This window comes from Microtus pennsylvanicus, chromosome 8, assembly GCF_037038515.1.
Source record: "Microtus pennsylvanicus isolate mMicPen1 chromosome 8, mMicPen1.hap1, whole genome shotgun sequence".
Classification (NCBI taxonomy): Eukaryota; Metazoa; Chordata; class Mammalia; order Rodentia; family Cricetidae; genus Microtus; species Microtus pennsylvanicus.
In genome coordinates this window covers 7,059,624-7,081,798 of record NC_134586.1, presented here as the reverse complement: position 1 = coordinate 7,081,798, position 22,175 = coordinate 7,059,624, and the positions used below count along the sequence as shown (strand labels likewise).

Below are 22,175 nucleotides of genomic sequence, written 5' to 3'. Positions count from 1 at the left end.
TATCATGCACTACATGCAATTTAGAGAGAGACATGAGAAGCTGGAATGGAATTCTTTGGGAAGGAAATGACATCCCTGCAAAGGAAAATGTGATGCAGTGTAGCTAGACACACAATGATCGGTTACACAGTGGAGAAGGAAAAGCGCCAGAGCAGTAAGGTAGCTGCTGTAGAAACCAATTATCCGAGGAGAGTGTGAAAGTTGGTACATTCCCGTGCATTTTCCACCTGTTTCAGGCCACTCCATCACTGCTGGCTTGTAGGCAGCCTAGGTAACACTGGGTGTAATACAGTTCTAAATTTCTTTCCCAAACTTTTTTGATTAAACAGCCACATAACTTTAACCTTGACAAGCATCTTGGCTGTCTACCAGATGTCTGGGGAAGTAACAATAAAACAGTCAGCACCACTTACTAAGTAAGTGCAGTATACCACGTCCTGTTAGTAGTCACCACCACCTACTACCTAACTGCAGTGAACACATGTCCCTGTGTTTTCCAGCTCACAACCAGCCACAGGGGCACCAGCATGACTGTTTCCACAGGAGGAAACCAAGTCGCCTAGTTGTTGATTTAGCACCTCTAGGGTTAAAAATATGATTCTGGTGATCTATTTACTGCATTGCCCCTCTGAAATGCAGTTCTTTCCCTTTTAATGTAAATCCACTCAAATACTGTTGTCTCAAAATCTGCCAAAAACCAGGATCTAAAGACATCTCTCTAAAGTCCAGCAGTAAGACAAATTGTCTTCTTTGTAGATACACTTGATCCTTTGATACCCTGTCAGACTTAGGAAGCTGACAGCCATGAAGTCAGCAGTTCACTGGGTCCTGAAGAGTGTCTCTCTAACAAGAAAGCTGGCCGTGTCCTCCTAGGTAGGGATGTAATATATATCCATCTACTTTCAGAAAGCTTCATAAAGAGTGAAATTTAAAAGACAATTCTATATATAGCTAAAAGTAAGCAATGAAAGGCTCTAAAATAACTTCCCACGAATGACCAAGTGTCTGCAGCTTTCACACTCAAGTACATGACTGATTGGCAATGTTGTTACTAGGCAGTAAGGTCTAGCCTTCACCACTGGGAAGTCAGGGGGATGCTTCTCAGGTCATCAGAATGTGGTAGAAACGTCCGCCTACTTGTCTTAATTGATCCGCGCCTTATGGTCTGAGCTTTCAGTTTAATGAGCTCTATCCAGCTGCTGCATCTGTCTGCAAAGGAACTGTAATCAACTGACGTTGCTGAAAACACAGACAGAAAACAAAAGAAAACACAAAGAAAAAATATGGATGACGTGTCTTACTCGCCATAATCCTCCTTGATGATGTAACTTAACTTCGCTGTAGCTAGGGAAAGAGTGACCTTTTCAGGCCAGACAGGAGAGGGAGGGGCAGTGGGGAGTGGAGCTTAGACATTCAAGTGTCCAAACCCAGTAAAGCTGGCGGAGGGCTGAGTGCATGACCATGTGGTCTCAGGAGGACAAATGCAGTCCAGCTAACGCATAAGCAGAGGACAGACTGCTTATTGTTCCTGCTCTCCTCCTTATAAGAGTTTAGTAGTTTCTATTTGATTTTAATTTATAATTCAATTTATAATCAGCCCATTATGAGCAACCCCTTTCCCCACTTTAGCCAAAAACCTAAGCTAAAAAAGCATAAGTGTTGAAAACTACTTGAAGGGGAAAACACAAAAGGAAAACAACAAAAGCTCCATGACCTCACTAGCTGTATTTCTTACCAAAGTATCTTCTTTCCACCATCAATAACCCAGCTATTAAAAGCCCCATGACCTCACTAGCTGTATTTCTTACTGAAGTATCTTCTTTCCACCATCAATAACCCAGCTATTAAACCAGCAAGAAAACCAAAGGGCCACTGTCAATGTTCTGCTTGCAGGTTGGATTTCTGGCTACAAGACCTCTGACAAGATTTGAGGGGCAGCTAGCACCCCTTCTATGAACAGTAAAACAGGTTAAAAAGCTGAAACTTCGGAAACTAGAAAAACTATTAAAATACTAATAAAATAAAATGAGAACAAAGCAAACAATCAATGAATTTTTAAAACAATCTAGATACAATAAAACCATATCTGTGGTCTATTCCACTGTCCAGTGCATTCCTCTGCCTGTAATTTTACGTCTACTGATCTACAACTTCTCACGTAGTACGGTGACTGTGTGCTTAGTTAGGCAAACTCACCTCTCTGTGCAGCTGGTGTACCTGAGTTAGAACTCGCACTCTCCAGGTGTTCTAGTAAGACAATACGAACAGCATTAGCTCGATGCTAAGCACAAGCCAGGACCTCTTCCCTGCTGATATTAATATCTTCCGTGAGCCCAAAGAATAGAGTAAGTAAATTTTTACGGCTTCATTACAAAGGCAACCAAACACAAGTGTTAGGATTTAAAACGCAGTTCCTTCACGTGAAGAATATCCCCATTAATAAATACCATGCCCAGATGGTTGCTTACTACAACACAGAGCAAGTTTCTGGAGAAAACGTCAACAGTAGCACTAGCAGAACAACAGCACAGAAGAAAGGGCCAGTGTGCTGGGGAAGGCAAAGTTGGGGGGGGGGGAGCTAGCACCACGACACCACCCATGCTCAGACACGTCACCCTCTCCATCTGGCTTTATCAACAGCTCCCACTGGTGGTAGCCAGACTTTGTGGTACTAAAGGGTGACAGATCTCCAGCTAGGTCGGAAGCCGGATCCCCCAAACAGATCCTAGCAGCCTAGAGAGTAGCATCCAGACAGGAATTTGTTGTATCTATGTAAAATATTGTGAAAATGTAAATGTATTTTTGCTGCTCATGCTTTCTCTGCACTAGCATATTTACATTTTTGTTTCAAGGAATTATAAAAAAAAGAATAGCTCATTCGAAACAGTAAGAATTAGTCGGGCCATCCATTCTTTTTTTAAAGTGTCAACTAAGTAAATGTATTTTCCATCTCGAATGTACTGACATTTTGGTAATGCTTTCAAATTAATAAAATCTAACTACTCAAGATATGATTTGTATAGAACATTCTCCTAAATGGAGTAGCTAACAGGAGAGCATACAATAGTTGGCAGTCATCTAAATGTGGAGTTGATTAAGAAATGGTAATTGGGTATAGGCCACAGATGCCTATGAAGGTGCCACGCTGCAGACATGTCTGAACATCGGCCATCACGTCCACAGACTCCATACCTAACTAGTACAGTGCTCGTGATTCAGGAGGCTGAGGAACTGAGCAAGTCCAAAGGAGATGGCAATACAGGAAGAAGCTGGGGAGGCTCTAATATGTATTCAGAGGCTTGATAGTCTGTAGAGACCCTACAGGGCAGGAAGGGACTCCATACATACATGGAGAACAAGCAGTCCACTACAGGCTTGGAGGTTTCCAGGGTTCTCTGGGGTCCCTGCTGAGCAGGACAGACTCGGAGTATTACAGAAAGGACAGCTGAGCTGGGTGTGACGATAAACATCTACCTACCACGTTGGAAGGTAGAGGCAGGAGTTCAAGGCGGTTTCAAAAAACCAAGAGTTAGGGTATTGCAGCTTCATAGTAGACTGTCTATCTAGAAAGCTAAGGCTCTGGGCCTTGATCTCCATCATCAGAAAAGAGGGAGAGAGAGAGAGAGAGAGAGAGAGGGAGGGAGGGAGGGAGGGAGGGAGGGAGGGAGGGAGGGAGGGAGGGAGGAAGAGAATATGTATAGTTCACATTAGGCAGGCATCCTATGAACTTTTCTTTTTTTCAGGAGCAAGGAGGAATAGCTAAAATCATTGTAGAAACCACCAAAACAAAATTCTCTTCATGATTCAGCATTGCTGTGTGTGATGTCATGGCAACCCTAAACTGTGCCAAGTGGAGACGACACGGTGCAAAGCACTATGGAAAATGTTTGTGTCTGTACAAAGCACAAGGATGAGCCAAGCATTTGGGTGCACACTGTAACCCGGCATTTGGGAAGAGATCTGAGGAGGATCCGAACCTTAAAGTCATCCTCAGCTATGCAATGAGTCTGCTCAGTCTGCCTATATAGAATCTTGTATCTCAAAAAATAAATAAATCTGTTATTTTCTACAGAGAATAAGCTAATAAGAGTACATGCTTTTGAGAAGGGAAATGAAAGGAAAGGGAAACTTTATTTTAGACTACATAATTTTTATAGTATATATATATACTATATATATACTATATATATACTATATATATACTATATATATATACTATATATGCTATATATATATATAAATATATATATATATTTCTCTCTGAAATTACCACTCTCCCCCTAAATATTGATAATGGGGGTCTTTTTGTAAAATTTATTTCTTTATTATGTATACAATGTTCTGCCTGCATGTATGCCTGCCTGCCAGAAGAGGGCACCAGATCTCATAGATGGCTGTGAGCCACCATGTGGTTGCTGGGAATTGAACTCAGGACCTCTGGAAGAGCAGCCAGTGCTCTTAACCTCTGAGCCATCTCTCCAGCCCCAATAATGGGGGTCTTTATTCCCTAACTTTAACTGTTTTGAATCATAGATATTCTGTTCAAAAAGTCTTTCTGAAAACTTGAAAGAGCCCAGGATTGCTATGATCTTAACTCTTCTCTTCAAGAAATGTTCAAGGTCAGCTCGACTGGGGACAAGTGAACTTTGGCAACTCAGTCCAATTTGCACACCTTAGACACAAAAGTCCTCAGACTCTTGGCTCCTTCTCAATATAGTCTGCTTCCCAGGTTACAGACTCTCAAAACAAGAAAGCACTACAACTGTATGCAGTGTGGCTCATCGACACACTGCTAACTCTAACAATAAAACAATAAGCAATCTCCAGGTCATTTCTACATGGAGGACACCAGACTTCACTATTTCTCACTAAGCATGATTCAAGCTCTGCTGGGGAGCTAGCCCTGAAGTCTGGGTCATCTGAACATCTCCATGAGAGAGTGAGGCAAGGAGTTCTCATGTGAGAGCCCCACTTCATCTGCAAAGAGCTGATGTCAAGCCACAGCAGTCCATGCTTCTTTTATACCCCCTGCCCCCCCCGCCGTGTGTGTGTGTGTGTGTGTGTGTGTGTGTGTGTGTGCGTCTGCGCCCATGGCCATGTGAACAGTTAAGAGACAGCTTGCAGACAGCATGCTTCCTTCTTCAATCATATGAAACCTGGGACTGGAACTCGGATTGGTCATCAGATCTGGTGGCAAGCTGATCAGCTGTAATTACTCAGAGTCATTACACTGGCCCTACTTCTGATTGCTTAACAAAGTCATTATCACTGGGCATGGTGGTGCATGCCTATTATCCCAAGAATATGGGTCAGGAGGACTACTGAATATTTACAGCTGGTCTGGGCTACATAGCAAGTATCAGACCAACCAGGGCTCCACAGCACAGCACGATCATGTTAACAAACTAAAATTAAACAAAAAGGTACCATTAAGTAATAACTGTCACTCCCAGAGAATAAATTGAAGCAGGCAGAGCAAATAAGGTTCAAATTAGTGCTCTCTTAGCTTACTCTAACAATATTTAGCAAGCCCTATATCCGCAAACAGGAGAATAAAACAAACCCAGATTAAGAATGGGCTAGCAGACATGAATATATTAATGACCAAAACAACAGCTGCAGACACGGCATGGACTCTTCCAAGTCCTTCTCAGTAGTCTGTCATAGCCAGTGATGAAAGCGTCTCTCAACTGTAGCTCCTCCGAGGTGCATGCTGACCTTCTGTTGCCAGGAGAACAGTACTACAGCTAGTTAGGCTAGATGCTCCATCCTCCAGGGAAACTGCAGCCACTGTAAAGGTCAGTTTGGTGTTTCCTCCACACTACATTACAGGCTTTTTCAAGCTGCCAGATCCTGATGCAGGCCTTCCCAGCCTCCAGAACCTGATGCAGGCCTTCCCAGCCTCCAGAACCTGAGCCACTGAGTTTCTAGTCTTTCTAAGTCACCTTGTTTTCTGGTGAGCAACACACGTTGGACAAAGACAACACAAACTACTATACTGACTTTTCACTTCTCACCATTACAATTTATCAATCAGCTTTGCTATAAATTTTCTTAGAGTGAACATCTTTTTAAAAATTACTGTTTTAAAACTTCCTACACTTATAATATTCTCTTGTAGAGTAAAAGGTATTACAGCCCAGAGTCTTTAATTTTTAACAATTTTCCCACTTTAACATTCAAAGTTTTAAGTTACTATAATCACAACTGAGTTTTGACATTCTTTCAGGCGTTTTATCAATATAATGAAGATTGGATATACTTTATCAATGACTAAATTAATGATGAATCTAAAGACAGATATAAGCCTATCCATAATGCTACTTAGATGTGGATGAACTGATAAAGAAACTGCCACATAAGAGTTGTAAATTATTAAGGCATAAAGATAGAAATAAAAGCTTCAATTTGAATAGCTTATAATGGAAAACCAAAATTAAGATATCAGCAATGTATACATTGAAAAACATATAACAAACTTGCATGTGGGTCACATACTCCAAGTCAAGACAAACAGCCTACACTACTTTCTTCTGTTTGGATTCCCTATCAGAGTCCTACCCCCACGTCTGGGCATCTATCCCTCTCAGGGGATGCTTCACAGCTTCTCTTCTGAGCACCTACACTCCTCTGCCTCTCCTGGATCTCACTGTCCTTAAGCGCCCAGAGACAGAGGGAAAGCGCCCCTGTGCTGTTTAAGTCCCTCCTTTCCATCGCATCTCTTAAATGACTAGATACGTGTACCCTATTATTACATTTTGTCTCATTCATTCGTTTATTTGTTTTGGGGCCTCATATTCTAACAGTCCAGGCTGGGCTGCCTCAGTCTCCCACGTTCTGGGATTCCATCTAGCTTGCCTCTCTGGTTTTCATATCCCTCATTCTCAATCCCGATAGCTTCTCTCCCCTGCTACTGCTTTGGTCCAACTCTATGAAGACTATTTACAGATTCTTTCTTACTGCTGTCATCATTTTGATCATAATTTCAAAATATACAGTCTTTAAAGAGCAGATACAGCAGATATATAAGAGACTATGACTATATAAAGCTATTTGTAGTAGTATAAAGAACTACTATATAGAGATAAGAATTCAGAACATTTGTTTGTAGAAAAAATAAAAACTAGTGCTTACAGATTTCCAATCTTGCTACCACAGCCAGTGCCCCTGCACGGCTACAGCCCCTCCACTGTGCAGGAAGGACTAAGCAGGCACAAAGCAGCCCAGAGACAGAAAACAGGAATGGATGGAAAGGTCCTTGTCTGTACTTTTAACCAATAAAAACTAAGCTATGCTAATTAAACTTCAAGAGTAGTAAACTATCAACATCTAAACAGAACTATCATTCTATAATAGATTAGATTTACAACATATCTGAGATAGATTTAAAGTAGTATATGGCTTATAGTTGTTTAAGTCCACCACCTCACTGTAACTAATACCTCAAGATTTATGTCTTCAGACTTTGTTTTTCTGTTTTTGAGATAGAGTTTCTCTGTGTAGCATTGGCTATCCTGGAACTCAATTTTTATATCAGGTTGGCCTTGAACTCACAGAGATCATTCTGCCTCTGCCTCCCAAGTTCTGGGACTAAAGGTGTATGCCACCACTACCTAGCTTTTTGTTTTTAATATCTTCAGATTTTAAAGTAATGTTAACCTTTTACAAACATTAAAGCACAAAATTATTGAGCTCATCAATATTGTATGAGAAAAAAATCTCATTTTAAAACTTTTTTACTGAGGATATCTTCACTTAGGTTCTACGTTTTTACTCTATTTCTCTCTCTTCCTTCTTCAATAGGTATCATTTTAAAGTACCTTTAAAAAATGCAGAAAAAAATGTCCCAAGTGTGGGTATAGAGGAGGCTAAGTCATCGTGGCAGTGTAGAATCTCTTACAGCACGGCCTCCTGGACAAGCTTCGTGGCAATACCATATCAGGTATGTTCCTCCTAAAATCCTGACAGCCTTCACTTGACGTTCTTTAAGAAGTGACGGAAAATCAGCACCTTTTAATATTTCACAGCAAACAAACCTAAGTAACTATCAAGGTGACACTGAGTCGACCAGAAATCTGAGACCAATAAACTTTTGTTACTTTAAAAAATAAAATCAAATTCATCATGAAAGGGAAAAACTGACCATGGCTGGACAATTCAGAGCCTGGTTTACTCTTTACAGTGAATTAGGATAGATACATATAATGAAAGCAGTGCATGACATTTACCATTGTGATAACAAAAAAATAATGAAAGATTTATTTAAAAGCAAAGATGCAATTGTTAATAAACATATTATTATTGGCTCTTCAAACTACCCTCCTTGTCAACATAAAAAGAGATAAATAAAAAACAACCCCCGCTTTTATAAGACCATGAATGGAAAGGAGCAGCCAAAGTCTGAGGGAGCAGGCTAGTCCCTGGGCATCCTTCCTAGCCCTCCTGCCTTCCTCAAGAAATATGCCTGCCTCTGCCTCCCAAGTGCTGGGATTAAAGGCGTGTGCCACTCCAATATAAACATGTTAGCAACTATAGAACCACAACATATAGAAACTGAAGGAATTTTTAAAATTTCACTTAACTTAAAGGCTAAAAGGAAGTATAAAACTTCCAGGTTTCCGACATGAGAAGCCAGGCTGACGGAGGTCTGCAGTCAGTGGGCTTGCACACCTGCAAAGCAGCCCTGCAGAGAAGCTTCCCTCCATCTCAGGCCTCTCATGCTGCCTTTTCAAATGAGTCGCACACATTCTGGGCAGTTCACAAAAAGACCTTCTATCCAAATGCTTCTTTGTTCTTTAGTTCACAGAATATCATTTCATAATGCTGAGCACGTGAGCAGTAGTTGGAACTCATCAGTATGGATGGAACCCCTCAGCATGGATGGAACCCTCAGCATGGATGGAACCCTCGGCATGGATGGAACCCCTCAGCATGGATGGAACCCCTCAGCATGGATGGAACCCTCGGCAGATGGAACCCATCAGTATGAATGGAACCCATCAGTATGGATGGAACCCTCGGCATGGATGGAACCCTCGGCATGGATGGAACCTTCGGCAGATGGAACCCTCGGCATGGATGGAACCCTCGGCATGGATGGAACCCTCAGCATGGATGGAACCCTCGGCAGATGGAACCCTCGGCATGGATGGAACCCTCGGCATGGATGGAACCCTCGGCATGGATGGAACCCTCGGCATGGATGGAACCCCTCAGCATGGATGGAACCCTCAGCATGGATGGAACCCTCGGCAGATGGAACCCTCGGCATGGATGGAACCCTCGGCATGGATGGAACCATCGGCATGGATGGAACCCATCAGCATGGATGGAACCCTCAGCATGGATGGAACCCTCGGTATGGATGGAACCCTCGGTATGGATGGAACCCTCGGCATGGATGGAACCCTCGGCATGGATGGAACCCTCAGCAGATGGAACCCATCAGTATGGATGGAACCCATCAGCATGGATGGAACCCTCAGCATGGATGGAACCCTCGGCAGATGGAACCCTCGGCATGGATGGAACCCTCGGCATGGATGGAACCCTCAGCATGGATGGAACCCTCGGCATGGATGGAACCCTCAGCAGATGGAACCCATCAGTATGGATGGAACCCTCAGCATGGATAGAACCCTCGGCATGGATGGAACCCTCGGCATGGATGGAACCCTCAGCATGGATAGAACCCTCGGCATGGATAGAACCCTCGGCATGGACAGGGCACACTCACAAGCTTCATCCTACTCCTCTGCATCATCCAGTCAGCAATGACAGCATGGCTAAAATCCAGCTAATGTGCACCCCAACTCCAAACATACATTCTTGTAAATCAGCAACAGTTTAAACCTTCGACTAGGTTTTCGGGGTGCTTTCTCATTGCAGAGGTTTCTCTTTTCATCCCGGAAAAGAGTGGGATCTAAGGAGGCCAAGGAAGATTTTTTTTTCTTAAGATTTATTTATCTTAGGTGTGCAAGTGTTCTGTCTGCATGTATGTCTATGCTGAGTATGTGTACTGACAACCACAGCGGCCAGAGAAGGGCATCAGATCCCCTGAAGCCAGCTATAGACAGTTGTGAGCGGCCATATGAGTCCTGAATCCAAACCTGATCCTTAAACTCTGAGCCATTTTGTCAGGTCCCTCAAGAAGATTCTTAACAATAATAGTTTCTTCTCTAAAAACTATGTTTACTCAGAAACCTGAACTCAGATACCTCTGAACTAGATTTCCCCTTTATCTACCAAGAAGTTAAGGATTGCTAAGACTTTCTGTACAAATCCAAAACTGAAATTTAGTTATGACAAAAAAAGATGACCAAAGTTACTAGGTGATAAAATTCAGAATCTGAACACGGATTATCTCTTTAAATCTATGGGCTATGAGGTAAACATATATTTCTGCATGGAGAGATGGGCCTTACACTGAATGATTTAGTGAACACATACACACACACACACTTATTCTGTTTTCTACATAATTTGTTATCAAATAAAAGTATGCATAGATAGAACAATTTCAAGTGTTATAATTATAATAATTAATTTTCTGTTAAATGAAATGTAACATAATATATAATAGAAATATAACATAATATATAACTAATTTTATGCCTAATTGAAAAATAACTTATTATTTCTCAATTAAAAACTTTAGAATAAAATAAAACTATATTTACAGACTATGTAATAGAAGATTAGACACAACAGTTTTGAGAAGTTAAAATAAAAATTATACTAAAAGAGAGAAATAAAGAAAAAAGCAACCCTTTTATTCTTTTCGATAGAATGTAGGAACCAAGAGTATTTTCCCATTAAGGGGAAATTATTTTGCATTTGAAAACCTATCAATTTCTTATAAAAACGATGTCCTCCAATAACAGCTATGGTGTAAAAGATGGAAACATTCTTGGCTAACCTGAACATCCCCCAGACAGTCTATGAAAATCTCAAATGTTAAAGACCTCTACTAGAAGAAAACTTACCAGACAAAAATCACTCTGTGTAAATATTTACACTGGGAACTCAAATCTTCAAACTTTAAATCAATCTCAATCTTAAAACTTTAGTATAAGGATAGAACATACGAAAAAGGGCCTTCACAGTTTATAATCTCTTCACATACTTTGCCCCGTTCATGCATATGGAAAACACACAATGACAGATGAAGGGCAGACTCCTCAGCTGACTAGAGAGGGGGCAGAGCTTCTCCTGGGGGACCAACCTTTGGTTGCTGAGAAAGCAGGAGCGGGCAGTGAGTCCGAGCAGAGCTCCAGCGGGAACTGCAGCAGCTCGTCGTTATCTGTAGAGGCTGCAGAGGCAAACACAGCACTTACTGAGCAGTCATCTACTGTGCCAGCTTCAAACTAAAAGCCTGTCACACAGCTGCAACGGACAAATGAGAACTGAACTTCCTGACATCAAAATTTACCTCTCTGCAGTGTCTTTTCAGCATGGGCTTTCGTGGTCTGTAAAGCCTGGTTTTTATCAAAAGTTATCGCGACTGCTGTGACTGTAACCTAGGATTATAGAAACAATCGTGATCAGCAAAACGATCACTAACAACATTAAATGTCTTACAATTTGTTTTCAGCACCGTGGGACACTCTATCAACTGATTAGTTTGCCCTTCCTGATTAAGACTCTCAATCAGAAAACTATGGAAACTCAGATATGCAACGTGTATAGCTAAACCTAAACATTTCCAAAAGAGCCTTCTCTGAAAGACAGGGACTGTTAAAGGCATGAATAATGAGCCCCATTCTGTTTACTGTGGTGATGTGGGAGTGTCATATATCAATCTGTTGATTTCATTGGTTAAGCAATAAAGAAACTGTTTGGCCCTGTGGGTGGAGTAAACAGAACAGAATGCCGGGAGGAAGAGGAAGTGAGGTCAGACTCGACAGCTCTCCTCTACAGAGCAGAGGCAGGAGAGACGCCATGCTACCTGCTCCAGGGAAGACGCACGCTATGAAGCTCCGACCCAGGATGGACTTAGGCTAGAATCTTCCCGGTAAGCGCACCTAGGGGCGCTACACAGATGATTAGAAATGGGCTAAATTAATATGTGAGAATTAGCCTAGAAGAGGCTAGATAGGAATGGGCCAAAGCAGTGTTTAAATGAATACAGTGTCTGTGTAATTATTTTGGGGCATAAACTAGCCGGGCAGGCGGCTGGGGTTTTGGGGACATAGCCCCACCGCCGCCCCATATTACTACACTGTGGCCTCAGTGGGAATATACATGTGAATCCCCTGCAGATAACCAGCAATAAGGAAATTAAATACACAGCCAGATGCATACTAATATACTTCAGATAGTCTAAGTTAAAACATTGTGTCGTAGTTACTTAGTTATGGTAACAATAAACTAAAAACAGCACAAAGGGCTAGACACCTCTTCCACAATCAATGGCACCTCCAAAGTTACCTGGATTAGCTCGTCTTCAGGCAGAGACACTGTGAAGTTCACATGGCAGAGGCAGCAGGGAGTCATGGAGCGGAGTTTGAAGTACAGGCTCTGCATGGAAGAGAGGACTGGTGACTTACCTCTTCCTTCATGGAACTAATTCTGTCCAAGGACATTACATCATAAAAGGTGAAAACCAAGAAAGGAAAGCAAAACTGACCCCTCTCTGAGAGCACAGTGTCAGTGACTAGCTGTCAGTAAGCCTTAAGTGCTTACAGTGTATGATCATGTAAACACAGAGGACATGAAGTCACAGGCAGAACTATCTTGGAAGAAAGAGGACTGAGGGGAGCCCGGTCACAGCATGCACTGCAACGAACTAACACAACATTATGGAACCTACCATTTTATGCAAAAAAAAAAATGCACTGATAAAGAATTAATGTTTTGTCAACAACTCAGGCTCTTAAAACCACCCTGCAGATGTACTAGATTTTTATGAAAGTTTAGCTACTATATTAAATAGCTTCGTTCACAGTACCAACTCTTAGGAGAGTCTCTCTGTGGCGCAGCTGAGACTGACAGGCATACGAGGCACGAGAGACAAAGGAGACTGGCCCAGTTAACCTGGGTTCTGAGTGGCAGGCTCCTACCTTGAGCAAGTTCTCACACAGGCCGTTGAAGTTCTTATTGAGAGCTTGATTAGTCAGGTTGAGGCTGCTCAGTCTGACCACTCTTACTGATGTAAACATCTAGGGGTGGGCCACAGAACACAACATCTTGTTATTCTTCCCTGTAAGTCTAATAATTGATAAAACTGGCAAACAATGGATAACTAATGAAATTTAAAAGTGTTTGTAATTGCTACTCGGGGTCAAAAGGAATAGGTATTTAAGTGACACTTACTTATAATGTATATGGTATTTGTTTCAAATTAATAAAACAGTTTACCTGTATTTCTGATGTCCAATTATTTATGCCAGGCATAATTTCTGTATTACAACTATAAAAACCTGCCAAAACAAATTATAATTAAAATGTGATATTTTATTGATTATGGTTTTAGAAATGATGGTTCTCAACAATAAAATCTAAATATAGAACTTCCATTACTTTTGACTACATACTGAGTTCAATGCCACCCTGAGTTACACAAAACCCCATTTCAAAAACAACCAATGACTGAATTTCTAAGCTAAAAAGAAAGTTAGTCCTACAAAGATGAACCAGAACGTTGGTGCACACAGGCTTTATCTCAGCGCTAGCCTGCTGTGTACCTGAAGGCGGTGGAACATCAGTGAGGAGGGAGTGCACATCTTCCATGGCATCAGTGTCATCAATCTGGAGACAGAGAGATAAAACTACTAAATGACATGGCATCATGGCTTGGATCTAGAAACAGAAAGATAAAACTACCACATAACCACTAAACACAGAAGTTGTCCTGATTCCTTAAAATCACTTTCATTATCTGAAAGGCAGAAGATTTAAGAACTAAGAAAATGCAGAGCCATTTCCCCTGCCACCGCATTTAACTTGCGGGCTGGAGATAGGGCTCAGAGTTAAGGGTGCTTGCGGCTCTTCCCAGGACCCAAACCAAGATACTCGCAACAGCCTTAAATGGCAGCCTCTGGTATGAGAATAGCCCTCACAGGCTCACAGATCTGCATACCTGCTGTCCAGATAGCAGAACTGCTTGGGAAGGATTAGGAGGTGTAGCCTTGTTGGAGGAGGTGTGTCATTTGGGGTAGGATTTGAGGTTTCAAAGCCCATGACATTCCCAGTTAGCTCTCTCTGCCTCCTACTCAAAGACAAGGATGACAGCACCCACCTACTACTCCATCACCACACCAACCTGCCTGCTGCCATGCTCACTCACTATCATGATGGTCATGGGCTCTTAACCTCTGGGTCTACAGCCACAGAAGTTGCCTTGGTCATGGTATCTCTTCACAGTAACAGAGAGGAACTAAGATACCCTCTTCTTGCCTCTGCAGACACCCTCACATATGTTCATACACCATACAAATACATGCATATAAAAAATAAAAATGTAACATAAAGCAAAATTCTAGCATCAGCAAATTTCCCACAGTAACAACTTTAAATACTTCTAAGTGAAATCTTTTAACGTATACTGAGGTTACATTTATATAGACTTTTCAAGAAGCTTTTCCAACAGTCCATATATAATATAAACAAGGCTAAACAGAACCATAGTGCTCTCTTATCCCAGCAACCCAGCCATGCTTACCTCCACTCTTGTTTAGCTGCCCAGTCATGGCCACAACGCAAGCCACAATTCCCCAAACACTCACAAGCAGGACCACAGCATTCCCCATCTCTTCCTTCTCCTGAATCTGTACCTTGCCCTCATCTTCTGCCCACATTGCAAGCACTTTTTCTTGTGTGCCTCTGCCCAACCAGGATGTTAGCAGCTGTCATATCAGTTATACTCCAGACCAAAATTCAAGTGATGCTTAGCCACCTAGAGAGCCTGGGAAAATATTTTTAGGGCCCCACCTTGAAATTCTCTTTTACTAGATCTGAAGTAGAATCCTAACAATCCCCATTTTTGCAAGCTCCAGGAAGTGCTGATATTACAGCTGGCCATGGTACCTTGCACAGCTTCAGAGCCTATGACCTCCTTGAGCCACACTGCTTCTCCACTGACCTCCCCTTTTACTTAAACTGCAGAACACTGGAGAACAGGTTACTACTTCTGCAAATGAAACTTCATCTCGGGGGACAGAGGGATGGCTCAGCAGTTAAGAACACACACTGTTCTTGGACAAGATCCAGGTTTGGTTCCCAGCACCCATGCTGGGTGGTTCATAATGAATTCCTGTAACTCCAGATCTGGGGATCTAGATCTCTCTGTCCTCAAGGGGCACCTCAAAAAACTCATGAAGGTGCACACACACATACTCACATGAATAAAAAAAAATTAATAAATCTTAAAAAACAAAAAGCCTCTCATCTCACTTTAATTGCTCGTCTCTCATGGGAGACATCCTAGGACAGCCAAAGGCACTATTTGGGACTCTCATCCCAACACAATTCTACCAGCAGCTTCCAGAATCACCGGGGTAAACGCACCAGATTCTACGCCCTAATGCTTCCCTCACAACATGCATATGTCATTCAGCTCCTTCCATTCTACAGTAGGAAGATCTCCTGCCCCTCCTGAAGCTACTCTCGGGACATGGCAACAGGAACTGGTCTGAAAAGAGTGAACTGCTGAGCACTGGTTCATGGCTCCATGGCCACTCTCTGAAAAGCTTAAATGTTCTAACTGTCCTTTAATAAAGACTGTCACGACAATTCCCTGCACTCTATGAGAATACACAGTACTCAGTACTCAATGAGACAGCAATACTTATCAAATACAGTCATAAAAGTGATGCTTACACTGTGTTTGAAACAGTGCATTTTGATTAAAGTCATTCAAGTTTAAAAAAAATGACTACAAATGTTTACTATTACAGGTGAGTATCCTTTCCCTAGAATGCTGGGACCAAACCCTTCAGATTCCAGTGTTCCAGACTCTGGTATCTACATATATTTAAAGGGTTAAACATCCCTACTCCTAAACTCCAAAGACTAAAATGGTCCAAAATCCAAAACTTTTAACATGAACTTTCAAATTTTGTCTTGGGGGCAGCAGGGGACAAGGAGACATATAGGGCCTATATAGTCTGGAATGCCAGGATCACAACTTCACACCAGGTCCAATTGACATGGTGCTTGGGATCGCGCACATGGCCTCGGGAACACTAGGCAACCACCTTACCCCCGCCACAAAATTTGGAATTTCTGGACAATTCGGATTTTAGATCTCTGATGAGGGCTGCTCACCTTGTCTTGTACTATTAGTCCAACCCACATTACCGCATCAGTTACCCAGTGCTAGCTTCATGTCTGCAGTGTCCACAACTTCCTTGATACTTGTAAAACTTACAGTACAAGTTGTATATCAGGTTAGAATTTAATTACAAAATATTTATCTTCTGAAACTTTTAGGACATTATTCCAATGTAGTATTACCTCTAACACGAATGCGTCTTTTTTCCCATGTGAAAGGTCTAATTCTGTAACTTCATCAGAACTTTCTGATTGTGATCTTAAAAGTCTTGAACGCTGTCTAGGTTCTGGGATGGGCGATCCTATAATCTCTTCAGATACCTCCTAAAAAACATACAGTAATGGAGAATGAATTTTTCTGTCTGGTTTTAAAGTTTTATACTAATAGGCATCTTTCTGAGAAGAAAACAATCCACACGATACATTCAGTGAACTCTCTATATAAGTTGAACCTTTCGGGTTATAGAAGACACAGATACTCCTTTCACCTGTAAAGCAGGTTAACTGTCAAGGGCATAACAAGGTCAAGCTGACATCTAGTGCACAGATGGGGAACTACAACGGGCTCAGAACCTTGCCAATCCAGGCTACAACTATTTCTATATACTGTATATATTTTCTATGAAGAATTTCAAAGTACAATTGGTTATATAAAGATGTAAAACTTTTCTAAGAAAGGGCTTTGTTCTTTCATAGCCTTTCTTATCTAGTAGCAATCTTTCAAAGATCTACCAGTTAAATGTGAAGAATAAGAAAAGTATGTGTAATAGAACAAGATAATACATACATATCCAAATGCATGTACAAGTTACGCAATTTGGCATGCTAAATAATCTTCAAAAGCAACAAAACTGATCTTCTACAATCAGTGTATAGTGTCATCCTGCATAGAGTCAAGGACCTGGGCCACAGTGTGTGAGCTCAAAAGGCAAAGCCTGCTGCTGATGCCCAGAAAGCTCCTCTACAAAAATGAGGGTTACAATAGAAGTTTTCCAAAATATAATATAAAATGTTCACTGCTAGTATGTGCCTAAAAAAAACGACAACCAGTGCAGTTCCAAGCCCCCCGTGGAGTGCTGTCGCACACATTCATATTCTATACAGAACCCGCCCTGCATGCCTCTGAAAGATGAGAGAAGAACACAACTCTAAGCTAAAAACTAAATGAGGAATCCATGCAAGGCAGCAGCTCTGGTGGATTTGTTGTTGTTGTTTTTCACTAAAAAGAATACTGCCTTTTGTGATTGTGAGTTTTGAATTGTGTGACTGCCTCTCTTGCTACTAAATGGTAACACTTGTTAATTACAGTCAAGTTAAGACAGTCAAGTCTTGTAAATTAGGGTACCACAGTAGTATCATTTTAAAAGTCTCTCTTACTTTGATACCATATACTGTCTTAATGAATTCTGAATATCAAAATATTTTCAATTTATTGAGGAAACTTAATCCAATGGGAGCAGTCAGCGAGGGCTCTCTTCCTAAGAGAAGGAGCACTGACCCACATCTCTATTTAACAGTAAGCAGCTGGAGTTTAAGAGCACACACTTCTCTTGCAGAGAACCGGATCACCTACGTCAGGCAGCTAATAGCCACCTGTAACTCCAGCTGCAGGGAATCCAGTGCCCTCTCTGGCCTCCACAAGCACATGCATTCCTATGCACATACTGCTGCCCCTATATATACATAATGAAAATAAACTCTACAGCTCAATATTAACATATTGAAAGGTGGGTATAGACTGACTGCTATATACAACTTAAAACATAAAATTGTAATACGAACGAACAGTGGCCTAGGAATCAAGCCTGGGTACCAACTTTGTCAAACAGTTCCTAAAAATAAAGACAATTAATATACTTAGTGTCTGAAGGAAGAAAAGACATCCTGGAATAAAATCCATACCTGTTGGAATTTTTAAAATCACAACAGATTTTCTTCTTCCTCAAAAACCTGAGTTGTGTGAAAAGAAGAGCAACTCAGTGTTCTCTGGGTAGAGTAACTTAATTTGTATTCTTATTAAGTATGTCTCCAAGAGGCTCTTACAGCCATCCCTCCATATTCATAGGGTAATGGTTCCAGGACCCCATGGATATTAAAATATGCGGGTGTTTAAGTAGGCTTCACAAAATGACAAAAAATCTGCACATAACTTACACACAATTTGTTATGTGTTTGCTTTAACAATTTGAAGAAGTGGAGATCAAATCTAGGGCCTAGCACATTCTAGGCCAGTGTTCTACACTGAGCTACGAGTTGAAGCTGTATAGACAGTTGTTACACTATGCTGTTTAAGGACTAATGGCAAGACACAGAGCATGAGCCTGCTCGTGGAATTTTAAGTATTTTTTATCTGAGATTGGTGGGGTGCAGATGAGAGTGACGATTAAGTCTGACTATCACAGTAGTGGAAGACAGACGTGTAAATGAACCTCACTGACACTTGGCAGGCAGAGTGGCTGCAGAGCACACGGGCGATCAGGACGGAGTCACATAGGCAGTAGTGACTTAGTGAAAGAGCAGTGGACACCACTGGAACCAACCAACAAACTACACGGAGCTCCAGTGCAGCTTCATCAAACCCAAAAGGCATAAACACTGTAACAGCATGTTCAAATACCAAAATGTAATAATTATAAAAGAAAAACAATGTGCAAATGTTTATTAGCAAGGGCGATGAGAGCTTTTAAGACTATTTTTCAAATATTAATATGGTAAAACTTCAGCATTTCATTGTTTTTACGTTTCAAGTCATTGTCCAACAGAAACACAAAGCAAGTGACACTATATAATAAAGAAAAAAAACAGAACTAATTTTAATGGAATTTTGTTTATCTCATTATACTTAAAACATTACATTTTCAACATGTAATTAAAATAAATACACTGAAGAGATATTTTACACTATCTTTACACTGTTTTCAAAGTGTATTTTATAATTAGAGCAAATCCCAATTCAAGCTGGTTGAACAGCAAAGGCCCAGTGGCCCCACACTGAGCCTCACACTTCTCATCAAATCCCTGAGCCCTCAGTCAGCTTTACCACTCTGCTCCAAGAACAGGACAAAAGCTGTAAGTGAAGATGAATTCTGAGGCAGCATATCAAAAAACCAGCCCAAACTAGAATTATGTATAAAATTCTTAAAATGTTACTCAAGCAGTACCCCTTTGTGGGAGTAGTTATCATCTGAAGCTCATTAAAAGTGATTTAATTGTAACTGCGGCACGTTTCTGTTAGCTCAGACTATGGCTGAAGGTGTCTGCCCTGTGCGAACAGGGGATGCAGCTGCAGGCTTAGGGACTGACTATGGCAAGGGTGGCATCCAAGCTGGAAGAAGGAGCAGGCACTGAGGCGTCCCCGCTACTGCTCTCCCGCTTTTTAACAAGGGTCTGGCCTCAAACACACAGCAACTGTTCTGCCTCAGCTTTCCAAGTGCTGGCATTACAGATGTAAATCGATATGCCAGCCAAAAGAGAAATTTAAACCACTTACCTAACAAACATTTAACAAATATTTACTGAGAGACTGTTATTGAAAGGAGACCTTCCTACATCGAGACACAGCTGTGATGGAGCTGTACTCCACAGGTCACAACAGGCAAGAGAAAAAAGTTTAAAACCTTTGGGTGTATACAAAAGCCAGGCCTGTGAACATGCATACACATATATGTAAAGGCACAACCACACGGGCATCACAGGAAACAGGAAGTAACAAGAAGCAAAACTTGAAAGGAGAGCTGCACTCTGTACACTCGATGTCGGAGGAGTCCCATTCAGAAGGAGATGTTTAAGCAAAGACAGCAGGAGAGGTGGAAAACTCATGTCCACAGGAGCTCCATCCACTTACCGGAGGATTGATTTCATACAGTTCTTTGTTCTTGGCAATTGTGTCGTTGATTCTCTTCTGCATGTGGGAGATGTGCTGCTCATAGGAGCCGTCACTGGGGGTCTTCCCAGCAATCTGGATCCCACCAGGAGTCGGCAAAGCGGCTAGGTAGACCCCTGTGGCCGACTAGTGAGAGTAACAGGGATATAATCAGAGAGAACATCAAATGACTGCTCCGTACGAAAGACACATGGCCAGGCCACGTCTATAAGAACACACAAAAGCTAACAAGTGTTGCTCTACTCAGGGATGTTCCTGAGTGATGGAAAACAGCTGTGAAAGGGATTCTCTAAGTAACCAAGTATGCCTTTTAAAGTTTTTGCCTCATTTATTAAAAAAAAAAAAAAAAAAAAAGTAGAACTCTGAGCAGTTTGGGTAGGAGGATATGATGTTCAAGATAAGCCTGAGTTTCAGTGTGAGTTCCAGACCAGTCTGGGCTACAGTGTGAGACCATGTCTCAAAATATCTAAAATACACACAAAAAAATAACTTGAAATCTAACATACATTAGCAAAAAAAAAAAACCTACTAAAACAGTAACCAGTGAGTAGACAGTCTGCTTGAGAAGGGCCACAGAGGAGATGCCCTGCAAGCCCAACAGAAAGGATGAGGTAAGAAATGCGAGCAGCCTCACCCCCTGTGCGTTCTCCCGCTCACTCCACAGCCAACAACACACACAACATACTTGACACATTTATTTGACTATTTAACACCATGATAATTTCTAATTCTTCAGCAGTCACTGTACAAAATCAGTACTGGAAAGTTATGAGAAATATAAAGCAAGGTAAGAATCTACGTGTGTGTTTAAGCTACCACAAGCAGAGCAAAGTGTGAAGAAATCTAAGCATTACAGTGGGTGAAGAGGCACATGCCTGAAATCCCAGCTCTTGAGAGGGAGATCCAAGATGATAAGGAATTCGAGATCAGCCTCAGTTACATAACAAGTTGAAGATCAGCCTGGGCTTCTTAAAACCCTATCTCAAAAAGAGTAAAAGTAGGGCTGGCAAGGCATCAAGTAAAGGCATTCCCTGCAAAACTTGATGGCCTGGATCATCAGGATTGATGAATCTGCACAGTGGAGGAGAGAAGTGACTGCTACAGGTTGTCCTTTAGTCTCAGCAAGTCCACCATGGTCTCTGCACCACAGGGTGTGCACACACACAAGTAAATGTGAGACAATAACAACAGCAAAAAGAGAAGCATTGAAGTGGGGGTGTGAGAGAGGCACCTCTTCCCTGGGTATCTGTATATTTAAGGTGAAATTGGTCAACTGTCAACTTTGTAAGATTCTATAATAACGTCTACACATCATCTGAAATTAGTCCTGCACAGTACTCTTCCAGAACATAATCAGCATAGCCATAACTTAGTTCCTCAAGTCCACCACTAAGTAGCCCCGCCAGGCCTTAACATCACCTAAACATTTCTGCTCCATTCACTGACTGATGACACAAAACAGCCTGGACCTGCAGAACCAGATGAGCCTGGGTTTGAAACCACCGACAGCACATACGACCCTGTCACTCTAGAATGCCAGCCTGTGGCAGCACTGCCTTCTCCTCTTAAGTGATATTCAGCAGGGACTCCCATGTCAGCTATCCTGGAAGCTAGCTTTCAGATAGTGAGAGTTTGGTGCACACAATGCAACAGCACAGAAAATGGCAGGTGGACACAATCAGCATCGCTAGGAAACACAAAAGCACTGCCTGGCGCAGGCCTTAGGTTACATCAATGCCAGAAACTCATCAATTCACCACGACCACTTCACTGACTCCTACATACAAAAATGTACAGGAGGCTGAAGGCTGAAGCAGAAGCATCATGATTTTGAGGCCAGCATATGTTTATTAGCAAAAACCCTCTCTCAAAATTTAAAATAAGTAAATAAATAAATAAAAATTTCATTCTTGTTCTAATAAAAACAGGAAATGAAATAGGAAATATATTTTTATTTTAAATATAAATTTTATAGAGAAAGACGAGAGTATCCATGGAGTTTTAAGTTAAATACCTCTAT

General features: G+C 41.6%; 1 protein-coding gene across 27 annotated transcripts in view; it reads right to left on the bottom strand.

Annotated features, from left to right (window-relative positions):
* C2cd5 (C2 calcium dependent domain containing 5) overlaps positions 1 to 22,175 on the bottom strand; it is a 97,543-nt gene that overhangs the window by 9,775 nt on the left and 65,593 nt on the right. For 11 of the 27 annotated variants that reach the window (XM_075982327.1, XM_075982333.1, XM_075982330.1 and 8 more), the window contains 10 exons: positions 20,117 to 20,281; positions 16,456 to 16,596; positions 13,686 to 13,749; positions 13,360 to 13,421; positions 13,062 to 13,160; positions 12,430 to 12,519; positions 11,432 to 11,519; positions 11,225 to 11,311; positions 2,197 to 2,247; positions 1,138 to 1,239 (listed from right to left, as the gene is read on the bottom strand). In XM_075982327.1, the coding sequence (XP_075838442.1) occupies positions 1,138 to 1,239; positions 2,197 to 2,247; positions 11,225 to 11,311; positions 11,432 to 11,519; positions 12,430 to 12,519; positions 13,062 to 13,160; positions 13,360 to 13,421; positions 13,686 to 13,749; positions 16,456 to 16,596; positions 20,117 to 20,281 (949 nt within the window). The remainder of the gene's footprint in view (positions 1 to 1,137; positions 1,240 to 2,196; positions 2,248 to 11,224; positions 11,312 to 11,431; positions 11,520 to 12,429; positions 12,520 to 13,061; positions 13,161 to 13,359; positions 13,422 to 13,685; positions 13,750 to 16,455; positions 16,597 to 20,116; positions 20,282 to 22,175) is intronic. The other 16 variants (XM_075982341.1, XM_075982346.1, XM_075982351.1 and 13 more) reach the window with 2 other exon arrangements.